Source organism: Falco punctatus (genome assembly GCF_963210335.1).
Source record: "Falco punctatus genome assembly, chromosome: 5".
Classification (NCBI taxonomy): Eukaryota; Metazoa; Chordata; class Aves; order Falconiformes; family Falconidae; genus Falco; species Falco punctatus.
In genome coordinates this window covers 57,669,421-57,682,651 of record NC_137584.1, presented here as the reverse complement: position 1 = coordinate 57,682,651, position 13,231 = coordinate 57,669,421, and the positions used below count along the sequence as shown (strand labels likewise).

General features: G+C 41.7%; 1 protein-coding gene across 7 annotated transcripts in view; it reads right to left on the bottom strand.

Moving 5' to 3' along the window:
- Positions 1-576: 576 nt before the first annotated feature.
- The window catches only part of ECHDC1 (ethylmalonyl-CoA decarboxylase 1), a 60,098-nt gene continuing 47,443 nt past the window's right edge, over positions 577-13,231 (bottom strand). For all 7 annotated transcript variants that reach the window (XM_080390451.1, XM_080390453.1, XM_080390449.1 and 4 more), the window contains one exon: positions 577-3,956. In XM_080390451.1, coding sequence (XP_080246577.1) covers positions 3,551-3,956 — 406 coding nt within the window. In that variant the 3' untranslated portion in view covers positions 577-3,550. The remainder of the gene's footprint in view (positions 3,957-13,231) is intronic.

Here is a 13,231-nt window from a genome sequence, read left to right as displayed (position 1 = left end):
ACCGTCAGTAGGAGACATCTTCTCCGTCAATTTTAGCTAAGCCACAGCCACATGGCATTATGTGGTTTTCTGTAACGCCATGCATTAAGTAATTTTCAACTTGTACAGCATAGCTAAGAGAAACGCACCGTGGAGCAGAATGGAAAGAAAAAAGGAAATTAAAATGCTATAAAATATACAGCACATCTTCATTTCCAGAACAGATAACCACAGATACAGGAATCCTATGTCATGGTAAAAAAACAAAACAAAAAAACATGATGAACCAAGCATTGAGCAAGAACATCCAGCTTACCTAGATTGCCCGTTGGGTAAGTGTACTTCTGTCAGCAGCAAATACGATAAAATATCTATATGGCTAATCACCAGTGATCACCAGTATCCAGCCTTCAGATACTGGGTGCAGAATCCATGCCCCCATCGAGCACTCATGCTGTCCTGGGTCACAGGAAAGGGAGTAAGCCAGGCATTGCACAATGTCATAGGAAATCTAGCTCGCTAAGGGGGGAGCTGGCAAGTGAGCCCCTAGGAAATACAAAAGCTAGCACGCCGTTTAATTAGGAGACTGGGAGTATATCAATTTTGAGGTTTCTAATTTATTTTGTGCATTTAGTGCTTGCTTGTTTTTAGGTCATTTCTGAAAGGGCACAAAAGCTGAGATAAAGCTTACAGTTTTTAACAATTGCAAAGAAAATATAAATGCTTATCAGCTGCTGGTTACAGGTGTTTGTTGCTTTAAGATGATAAGCAAGTATTCTATGAAATAAAGCATTCAGGTTTTAAATTGGTAAAATGGGATTCCATTTCATCTCACTCGGTCTGGATCTCTTGTCCTAGCGCTAATGGTAATTTAGTTAGGCTTGTTTTCATACAAAGGGCTGTACTTTTTGAACAGAAAAGAAACCAGAGAATATAGTGTTAGGCTGTTCACAAAATCCTTGATCAAAACAAAAATCCTTGATCAAAACAAACACCTATAATTATCTTCAGAATCTACTGTAGCTATGTTTGGTATATTTGTGATTCCAACAAAATTAGTTTCTGAAAATTTTTCTGAAACTTTTCCAAAAGTGCCTTACTCAGTGGGAGTTAATTTGTCCTATTCTTAGAAGCAAATGTTGGCCTTTGATATGAACTGATGAGGATGCCTGGGGAATGCACTTGCTGAAAGAAGAAGCAAGCTCATTGTCTACAAGTGAAAATGGAAAGAGGTCCCCAATATGTGTACATGCAGAGTTTCACTTACTGGCAGCACAGGTCTAGTTCAAAACATGCAAGTAAAACAGATTCTGCTTCCCTGCTACAGGCTCCTCCCTTTCAAATATATACCACCCAGTGCACAGAATACACTGAGTCTTACAGCCTGTCACCTGAAAAATAAAAATAAATAAATAAAATCATTTATGGGTCTTGCTCAGGTTCTAAGCAATTTTCACACCCATTTTAAAAACATAACCACAGTGTTAGTAATGGCAAGTTTATTCTCGTTACTAGCAAAGACATAACCAGTTGCCCTTTAAAGCACAACTTTTTTGACTCACAACAACATGATGTGCTGTTGCTTCAAAAAGTTTGATGAATGTGGACTGGAGTGTGCTTTGTAGGTTCAGTGACGCTGGCAGTCTGGAATCCCTCATAAGTCTTGGGGAACTTCATGAAAAGCAGAACAACTTCATTAGGAAGTGGTCACATTCTGCCTGGCTATATTAAAACATCTGTACTTCAGAAGTAGTGGGTTTTGAAGTCCTTTAGAGCATGGGACAGAATTCAGCTGCACGGGGGACTAACAACTGAGCTACTGGAAAAAAAGGGGCTGGGCAGGAGGAAAGAGACACAAACCAGAGCGCTACTCTCTCCTTGTGTTCCTGTTCCTGACTCTTCTCTAACCCGGAAGTAAAAACTTGAGTTATATTTTTGGGGAACAGAGATTTGAAATCTTCCTCCAGCAGCAGCTTCAGCTGTGTAGGCAAACACGCAGGACCAACAGGGCAGAGTAACCCCCTATTCCTGCCTGAGGTGCCAGCTCAGAACACATCTCTCTCTTCAGCATTTCTTTTGGTTGCTTCAGGCTATACATGCTCCCTGCTGCGAAAGCCATATAGTAAAACATCTCCAGCAGAGCACAGCATCTGCTTGAAAGCTGCAGAATTTTAACAGGCAATTCAGGTCTAATTCCCATCATTGATCTGTCCCAAGATCCTCACAGGTGTGTACAGTTACCTCACTGTCTAAAACTCAGGAATCTTGCCACACTGTAGAAACCATAACATGTATTTCCATCCAAGAACTGCCTCCTTTTCCTAAGGGAGTTTGTTCCACGTATCTTACGCTTGGTCAGAGTGAGAATGCATGTCAGTGGCACATAGCCCAAAGCTTCCTCCTTAATATGCTCCCCCAGAGTTATTCGGTCCTGGGCTCAGATCTCAGCCCCTTGCTGCGTGTAGAGACAAGTGCATCCTAACTACCAGTATAGGAAACTCCCAGTCATGGATATGTCTGCATGTTCTTGCTCTCACAGATATTTCATTTTAAGAATAATCTGCCGAAGCAGGGACTCAGTGTCAGTTCCTCATTTCTAAAGGGAAAGCCCTTCCCACCGAGTTGTCTAATTACTTGCACAGTCACCAGCATGAAGTGCAGACCGAGTTCCAAATCTTCTGGTTTGCCCAAATATGCCCTACCAGTAAAAATACTCTGAAGTAAGACAGATCCACACACAAATCCTTCCAGAATGCTGAAGCACTCAGAGCACCCAGTTGGTCAAGGACATCCCATTTTGGGGAACGATACATCACAGCCTTCCAAGATTTCACGTAATCCAAGATTCTATGTAAAGAATCAGGTCAGCAGCTTTGCACGTGCTCAGCAGCACAGGTCCAGGCTATGGGAATGTGTGGATGCATATGTAGGTTGTTGGTTCCTTGAGCAGTGAGAAGATACCTAAATACATTTGAGGACCTTAATCAGTGTCAGTGAACGAGGGCTGCAAGCTTCTCAGTAAAGTAGAAATTGTCCTGTAAAAATCACCATTAAAATTGAAGTATCATTGGATACACTCTCAGCAATTACACAAAGAACTGACAAGATGAAGAAATAAAACCAGTCATCTCACCATTTATCATCCCTTCCAAGCTGCTTAAAGACACTGGTCTTATGTGGGGGAACTCTGATTTTGCAGCTTTAGATGCACCTGTTTTGCAAATAAATCTCATATATTTCAAGCAATTAATTTCCTTACCAGTTAGAAAAACAAAATTAACTCCGAAGAAAATAATCTTCAGCCTCATTCCAAAAGAATTATTGTTCTATTCTCAGCACAGTATTTACCTTTACATAGTAATTTCACTAATTTCCATTCAGTGGGTAATTAGGAAGTAAAGAATGTGCCAGGGATTTCTCTGTGGTTACACACCAAATATGTCTGCCTGACATGAGCAAGAATGTTAATGCCCATTTAAATGAGCAGGTCCTTAGATGATTCCGTTTAATGCCTGCTTAGTGAAAGCTTTGTCTGCAAAAACATCAAGAACATTTCTTACACATCTGACCATCATTTATGTTTTGGTCTTTTAAGCAATGCCTGCAAATTAGCAGGCCCACCCCATACAGTTCCAAAAATGTCCTTCTCTGTCCTTAGGGCAGCTTCCACTGGTAGCTCTCTTCCCGCTGACACCACCTTTTTCACAGCCCGAATCACGCTGGCTGGACCCTCTGTGTACTGACTCAGCCAGGCTTGGGCTTCTTCTAACGCTGCGGTTCCGTCTGAAGATGACAGCGTCTCCTCTGAGAGCCCAAGGCGCAAAGCTCCCTCGGGATCCACCCGGGCAGCCCCGCTCAGCAGCCGGAGGGCAGCCCCGCTGCCCACGATCCGCACCAGCCGGGCAGCTCCTCCCCAGCCGGGCACCAGACCCATGTGCTTGTGGACAAATCGAATTTCACTCCCAGGTGTCATCAGCCTGTCAATGAAGAACAAACACTCAGAGCTCAACCCATGCACGGCTTCCGCTTTCAGCTCACCGGCACCCGATTTTCTATTTTCTCTTCCCCTCTGCTTCCAAAGGCTGATACAACTTGACAGCACTTCGACTACAGCCAGAGCTGGAGTGCCTCAATTTTTACGTCACCCAGCACCTTAGCCGCAGCTTTTTGGCACTCCTCAAAATCAGATACATGGGCTGCCACAAATGGAGATGCTTAGTGCCCACACTGATACCTGCAGTCAGTTCTAAACAGCATTTGAAAAGAGAATTGCAAGTGGAGGGTACATTACACTTATTCACAGTGCCAACACTGCCTTGTTAATCTAAGCCAACAAGGGTTTTGGTAAACACCAAGCAAACTAACGCACAAAACTTAGTTCTCAAAGGGGTGGATCATGGTCTTAGTACTGATCTGCACCAGGAAGGTTCTGTCAGCACCCTGGTGCTTGATTAGCACAATTGGATTTTTTTTTTTTTTTTGTTCCATGCTTTAGAAGGTCCTTGAGAGTTTGATTTCTAACTGCTCACTACAGCAATGCAAGTCAGGATGAATGCTCGACTTATGGCTCACAATGTACAATAGAATTGCTTTCTATTCATGCTTACAGTGTGTAATAGAATTGCCCCCCTCCAGAAGGTAAAATCACGTTTCTCTTTTCAAACATTTCACATCTTTGCTTCTTCTCTACAGTCTGTCACCTCCCTTATTTAAGAACACACCCTAGGGCTGATTAAGCTATCTCCCCAGAGGAGCTCTGCTGCAGCAGATTGTACTGTCTTCACATAGTGTTCACACAGACACACATTAGGATAGTAGAAAAAGCCCCTACAAATAGAAACATATAGAAAAGATGTACAGAAATAGAGCAATACTTGCTCTTTCTGAAGATGATGTTCTGTGGTGTGATTTCATGCTGCTGTTTATAAGGCAAGGGATGTAAATTACACTTGTGAAGTAGATCAGCTTCTACTTCAAGCACTAATTGGCTTTCTGAAGATATATCTTGTAATACTGAGATCTACACACAAGTGTGTTTCCTAATAATGCAGGTTTCCATAATGAAAATACCAAGGTGAACAACTTTAAAAGGGGAAAGAAAAGGAAAACCTTTAAAAATGCAACTACTTCTAGGAACTCACTTCTCAAATCTGCTTAGTTATTGTTAATTGTAAGTTTGCTTGGTTGCTTTTTACTTAACCAGAGCACCATCAGCATTCATGCCGTACTACAAATCACCAGGGCTGAAGAGATTACGCTGTATCCCAGACCCAACACAATGCACAAAGGCAACAGCTGACATGCCAGATTGCATGAAAGCCTTTTTGTAGAGATAGTGGAGGAAGGTTGTGTTACAAAAGGAGGAGAGCAGAGTACTGCAGGGGAGGAAAGGCTTTTAGCTAACATTATTAGCAAGTGCTTCCCAAACGCAGCAAATCCCAGGGAGCTCAGGTCTCTCCTCTCCAAAAGGGCTCTGCAAGTATTCCAGAACTCCTTTACTGGCTCAGCTCACTTTGCAATTTGCTAATACTCAGTGTCCCACTGGGAAAGCAATAATGAAAACATTATTAAGGGTTTAATTCTAGCTGTGCTGAGCACTGTGAAGCATTAACAAAGGAGCGGTCATACACAGCCAGGTATCCGATGCTAGACAGTCTGTAGGCAGTCTCCTAAGGCGGACACCGGAGGTTGGTAAGACAATGTTGTGTTTATACATTGAATCTGAGACTGTCCCGGGCACCTGGGTTCAGGCCTTAAGGACGGGCATTTCAGGGAACATCCTGAGGGCAGTCCATGGACTTATCGGGGAAGCTGGGTCAACACAGTCTGAAGTTTGCATGGGAAGTCCAATTTTATGTCAGAAACACAGCCCATCCCTCAGCACCAACATGAAAAAAGTTGAAAACACGCAGTATGTAGGAAAGGCTCTGTTACCCTAGAATGTCTTCACCTCCCTCTGAGAAAAATGGAACCAAACATGATGAAAGGAGAACAAACGACTGACAGCTAAATCGAGAGAGGCCATGAGATTGTAACTTCTAGAATAGGATCTCATCACGATTCACCCCTCCCTACAATGCTCCTTTGAAAAAGCTCCACAGAAAATACCGAGGTAAGTGGTGATCAGTAGAAGGTATAAAAGTAGTCTTGGACTGCCTTCAGGCTTGAGAAAGGTATCTGTGTTTTTCCAGACTTCTCAACTATGAATCCTCTCCTGAAGTCACACCACACACAGAAACCATCCATCACTGTCTTAGGTATACCACTCACTTCCAGTCCCCATGCCCAAGGAAGCAGTGGAGACCTGAGCTCAGATCTGAAGAGGCATACACTGCTGCCAAGCTAGCCTGGGATCAGCCTCTGAACATCAGCTGCAGCCTTGCATAAATATTTCCCTTTTCATTTTATGAAATGAATTGAGTCTACCTTCTGAGACATAACAGATCCGATCTCCCATTAGATGAATTTATGTAAGAAAAGTACATAAAGCATTACTAAACATAAAGAGGCACACATCAAAAAGCTGAAAAGACCGAACTACTATTCTATTTCCGAGCTGTTTATACCTTATTCACCTTGTACTGGCCCTGCCTGAGACAGAATAGTAGATGAATACAAAATGAACCCCGATTTGACTCAGTATGCCTGTTTTAGTCTTCCAGGTCAAGAGAATTAAAATCTGGGTCTCCTGTATCCCAGAGGAAGGTCATACTCCTAGGCTCCTAGACACATGCCATCCCTGCCCTTAAAAAAAAAAATCTGTTGCATGGCAATACTGAAAAAATATGTATTAAATGTAATTAATGTACAAAGTAACTGAAGACTTAACAAGCAGAAAAAAACTAGAAGTTTGAAGGGCAGCAAAATCCTCACAACTTAAATTGGAAATAAGAGGTTAAGGTAGGTAATATAAGCACCAAAGTGTAGCTGAAACCTTAAGAACACTTTATTTCCATGTTACAACCACAACACCACCCCTAGTAAGAAATCACAGCCACCATGGGCCACATCCAATTTTGTGTTAGTCATCCAAAGCAAACAAGAGCTACAGCAAATGTTCCTGCTGTACATTTTAAAATGTTCTCAGATGCACTACATGTTACAAACCCTCCACCTTTGATCAGAGGATTCCTTCGCTCTGTGACATCTCACTGCGCCCACAAACTACCAACTGTCACATCGCATCACGTCACCAGCAGCAACGCACATGAGAAGAAAACCTTGTTTGCCATGAACAATGCAACCTAACAAATCCCACCCGTTAAACATGTATGCTTGCTTCCTCAAAGGCAACACTTGCTGTGAGCTAACAGTTACGCTTTCCTTTGCTAGTGTATCTCACAGCTACTTGAAGCTGGAGCAGATACAGTGAAAGTGGAAAATGCAAACAAAAATGTAATTTCTCAGTTTTTCATACCTGGTTTTATAGTACTCATGTTACTGAACTGTTTCAACAGGTATAATCAGTTCCCTGGGCAGAATTAAGAACTGTGCTGGCCCTTACCTCATCATTTCCTGGACTTTGGGGTTTCAATTATATTCAGCATTCTGACAAGGCAAAGGCACTGATGAAGTTTACTAGGGAGGAACAAATACCATCCTCTATTTTATGCATTTTAAAAGCTCCTACCACTATGCTTCTGAAACTCATGATGGAAAAAAAGGATGCCTAAAACATTAAACATGCTGTCAGCAACCTGGAGTTTATTCCCATCCCTGTTTGACTCCCAGTGTCACATAAGGACACAGCTCCTGACTTCCAATCTTCTTTTGGCTGGCGTGAGACTGGCACACCACGGAGAGAGGCAGCCGGCATCACACAGTGGTGCAGAACCTGGTTCTCAGCTATAGTTATACTGAGAAAGGGCAGCCAGAACTGCAGATGACTTACCTCCCCAACAAATACTTTGGCCTCCTGTTCTCAAGCCACCAATCAACATAAATAATAAGCAAACCTTCTGCCTTTGGGTCATATAAGTTCCCACACCAAATCTGCTACCTTCTTCTATAAATTTTGGTAAATATGAGGGGATTGAATCAAAGCAAAATAGAAAATTCTCCAAAAACAAGAGCCAAAGGCCTTGGGATACAATTAGAAGACATCCATAATTTTACCACGCTGTAGAGAAAAGTTATAGAAATAATAAGAAATCTTCAAATAGAACTAGACATTCTTGCAAAACATAGATGCAAGACATTCAGACACATGAGAAGCAATGGCCATGGTCAGCCTCATGTGTATTTTGGCTGACTGCCATGTCATTACTTAGTGAAGACAGCAAGAATACAGTATCGATATTAAAGGCTTTCAACCAACCATCCAGACCTAACATGCAATTATTTTAGGGACAGGAAAGAAGAGACGTTAAAGAAAAAAGAAAACCACCAGTAAAATGGTAACAGAAAGAAGGTTACCAAGGGCCAAACATTTGTTTTAACTAGCAAAGAAAAGAAGAACAAAGTTGACGTACAATCCCATCATATACTTTCCCAAACATATGTTTTTCTAATATACTCATCAATATGGCATCAGGTTAATTAACTTGTTAAATTAAGAAACAGCCATGCTATGCTGACATGTGGCCAAACCAGCTTTTTAAAACAATCACTGCTGGGGAGTGCAAGTTCAAGAATTTGTTAGAGGTCAGGTATGACACTGCCTGTGGATACATGTTTTTATCACACACATGAAACTGTCAGCTGGGCATGAAAATTTGATGATCTTGCTTGCAAGTAGCAAAAGCTCAGGTGTAACTAGTTTAGGATTTTATAACTTTGCTTGGTAAGTTCTGCCAGGACAATCCACAGTGGCAGCAGCTCCCAAATGCATGCTGGATCTTAAGTGAGCAAGAAAGCCAGTCTGTTGTCCACTTCTTCCCTGTCTTCCTACTGTACCTTCTCAACACTCCAAATCCCTGTCCCATCACTTTACCTGCACGTTGCACCTCATTGTCTCACTCCATCTTCCTTACACTTCCTCAGCATCCAAAGGGGCACAGGAGATCCCAGTGTTGGTGGTGGGCTCTTGCAGCAAGTGACTGTGACTCGGGCAGCTGAGAGAGAGTTACACAGGTAATCTGATCTCCCTTCTCCTCTTGCAGATGCATGCAAAACCCAACTGAAAAACCAAATGTGCTGCTCATACACAAAGTGCTGCTGAGCACATGTAGTAGATGGGATGTTTTCAGTCAACTAAAGCATTACAAAAAGTTAAAATCAAGCAAGGGAGAGTTGTGATTATTGAATTTATTGCATCAGAGTAAGAGCTACCCATTCCTTTATCTGCACAACAAAAGCCCTGATTTGTGATTAAACAGAAGTCTATTACTTCAGGTTGGTTCAGTGTACCACAAAAATGAAGTAATATTTTCTAGACAGCATACTACATCTCTGGCTTTCGAGGAAAAAAAAAAACAAACCCACAAAAAACAAGCGTGACAGTGTATGGCTGAAACACAGTAATTGTTAACTGTTCAGATGAGGCAGAAGTGGGTAGCTGGATGTGAAAGCATTTCCACAGAAGTGAGAAGTCACCTTGAATCTTTCACTGGAGGCAAAAGTATTGCCATAGGCATCTAGAGTTCAGTACAATTATAGGATCTGAGTAGCTGGGATCCCCTGTATTGTCCATCATGGCACATGAAAATCAAAGTCCATCTGTGCCTGAGGAGATGCAAACCTCTGAAAGCATCTTCAGCCAACAGCAGGATAAAGCTCTTCCTACAGCCACAAAAAGCCTAAGCAAACCTATGATCAGTGGCTGCAGCACATGCTGGGAGCGCCTACCCTGCCCAAGAACCCAAGTCCTGGTGGTGTCCTCTGATGCTTCCAGCACCTGTGCTGCAAATGCAGCCAGCCAATTAATTCTAGGACCTTCAGTTCCTCGGCTCGGGCAGGGGTGCTGAGGGATCACGCCTCAGGCAAGTGGGAGCCCTACAAGCTGGGCTATAAAAGCATTAACTGGGACTCCAGGCGCTGTTAGCCTGCAGCTTGGGCAAGGACCATTACACAAGTAGTCAAGCACGGCTGCACATGCGTGCTGTCTTCAAAGGTTCTTGTGGCACTCGCTGCTGTTTGGAAACCTCCAGGCTCACTGACTTCTCCCCGTTTTCTTTAGCATGGCAGGTGGCCCTGCAAGTTTTGAAATGTACTTAATGCTCAATCCATCTCTGATAGCTGCATTCTGAATCTTAAGAGCCAGAAAGATATACCAGATATCATGTACCTTCCCATTTAATATATCTAAAACGTATCCTCTCCACTATGCACAGACAGATGTTAATGTATGTTTGAGAAACTGCAGAACTTCCTTAGCGTTAAGATACAAATTTGTGAGGCCCTTTATATGAATACTCCTTGGCCATTTGCTGCAAAACTCATCCTTACCTTTTCAAAAATCTTTTAACAACAAAAGTAACTCCTGAGTATAGCCTTGAAAACAAGACCTGAATATGAACCACTGCCCTGACACTGTCACAAAGCCACAGAAAGCCTGAAATTAAGAGTACCGACTAAAATAAAGGCTGCAGTTCATCCCTGCAGAGACCTAACCTGGAAACCTAAATACTGGTATTTAATTACATGACAAAATTGTGTTCTAATAGTGGCAACTTGTCTTGTGCAAGTATTTAGTCTCTCAAAATATTCTTAGGACCATAAATCTTATTGGAAAGGCTAGGAATATTTTCATTAGTCTTTAACTGCAAAGTGTACAGGGGTTTATTTTAATTAAAAAAACCCCTAGTTCTAGCCTTGTTCAATATTCCAGTACACAAGCCTTCCATGGTTATTACAGAAATTCATCTTGAAACAACTGCATTAACCAGTCATTTTTGCAATAAAAATGAATTTTGAAGCAGCAAGGTACTGTGGGAAGAACGTTCTGCAGAAGAAATATGTGGTACTACACAAAAACAATTTAGCTAGTCAACAAAGCTGCTGATGAGCAGTTCCCAGTCCTTACTTCAATTTTCGTGACAGACACTGTTAGAATTAGACCCTCAAAAATAAGACAGCATCCTCCAAAAAGCAAGTTGGGATTAATTAATCCATCTCTGCGTATCCAGTGCAGTGTCTCATCAGTCTCTTTTTATTGCTATACCATCAAATAATTAACTCTGTACTCCATAAAGGGATTATCTAGACAAAACAGCTAAAGATTTTTCTGAAGTTCAGCTATGTTACTATATCCTCTGTTGCTGAACTCTCTCCCCCTCCCCCAATTCTCTGAAAATATTAACAAGTAGATTCATCCAGAGAAGAGTTAGTCATCATTTCACTTATCTTTCAATCTCAGATTAATTGTATAGGCTTTAAAGGATCAAAAAACCCAAATTAAACATTTAATTAAAAACTCCTTGCTAATTATATTTAGCAGATTTTTGAACTGTAGCAATGCAGCGAATAATGGCCAGCCACAACTGTTCTGCGCTTTCCCAGAACATCTTGCTAGTGTTGATTCCCCCTGATCCTCTCCCATATCTTCTCTCTCATGGAGAGCTGCTCATGTTTCTGCTCTATGCAGAGAAAGAGTAAGACCATTAGACATCACAGCAATTGCTGCTTCAGAGCTGTGGCACCATGAAATGAGACTTCCAAATAGAAAATACTGTAAAACCAGTAACACTAAGGATTTGTCCTACGTACTTTTGGTGATAGTCTGTGCAGACTGGCATCATAAAAACAAACCCCCAAATCTTTTCTCTTTCTGAAAACCTTTTAGTCAAAGATATTCACTTGACAGATGCTTAAATGGTAACCACTAAAGAATATAAAAATGAAGACAAAATGGTTTAAGTTTCCTGGGGAAGCTACGTCCCTTGTCTTAAAATATCCTAGATGCATTGCACAAAGCTGCTCTGCAATCCCAAATTCCAATAGGGTAAGAGAAGACTCTGCACATTAATGTTCTTTCCTGTTCATGATCTTTAATTTGTAACCTTTGTGACAGGAACGTAATGCGAAGAAAGTCCAGTTACTATCTTAATAAGCCCATCAGAAATTCACTCCTTTCAAATCTTTTCAGCGATTAAAAAAATACCAAACAAACCAAAACAACATACCTTCTTTACTTGAGGTTTAAATTAATCAAAATTATACTCAAGAACTAAAAATAATAATAAAATCATCCTACCAAGCCTCCCAAGTACAGAGTGTTCTAGGCACACTCTATAACTCTGTGTCAAAGGAGTAGGCTTGATGCCAGCCTTAAAAAATCCCACCAAGAGCTCACTTTTCTCACAGCTCTTTTCAAACTGCCTTACAGATCATATGGATTTTTATTCACAGTTACTTAATTATTTTATAATGCTTCTAGTGAATCCATCCCCCTCCCCCCCCCCCCCCCGCCCCCTTCCCCCAAAAAGCTAAGAATCAAACTCTACATAAAATAGCATGGACAAATATCTCAAGTCTCCCTTGCACGTCTTGCCTTTACCACCTGTATTCGCTGCCCTCCAGCCCGATTTACCAACGCATTTTGTGGAACCCTAAAGATCAGGGTCAAAAGCAGATCCAAGAAATAGACTCCTAAGTACAGATGTATTTTCTTTAGCTGGAGTTAAATGTTCTTCTGGGTTGGCTGGGAAGCTCCAGGGCCCCTTCCAGAGGGGAACAGATGGACCTAAACAGTGAGAGATGATCTCTTCAAAGGAAACCTTAAAATAATCACTTATAACACAACTCCATCATGCTTTCTCATATCACCCAGAGTCAAATGAAATGCAGAAGAAAGAACGACAAACTCTTATTTTCATCTAAAGACACAAAACATTTGGCTGATGCTAAAATTCTGAGAAGTGGAGCCCTGAATCAAAAAGGGAAGACGTAGTAAAAAGAGAAGAGTTGGAGGCAGAGATGGAATGCAGGGACATTGGAGCAGAAACCGCTGAACAGACATGAGCCGTTTAAGGAGAAATATGGTCTCCAAAAATAAACAGGAGCTTCAAGTGTGGATAACTTCACCGTGTGTTGCCCAAACACCAGGACATTCAGTGGAAGATGAGCCTCCAAAAGCGACAGTGTCAGTTCAAACAAGCTGCAGGATTATCAGTTTCAAAGGAAGCCACTCCAGGGAAGAAGAACAGAAACAATACTGTTACTAGAAGATCCTTTGGATAACAGGAATTGAATTATAATAGGTACAGAAATCTGCATGCCCCCAAAACCAGCACCTCACCATCAGCAAAGTCTGCACTGAGAAAAATTAAGAAAAGGCCTGTCAGCAGCAAGCAGGAGCACGGTAAAGCAGCAG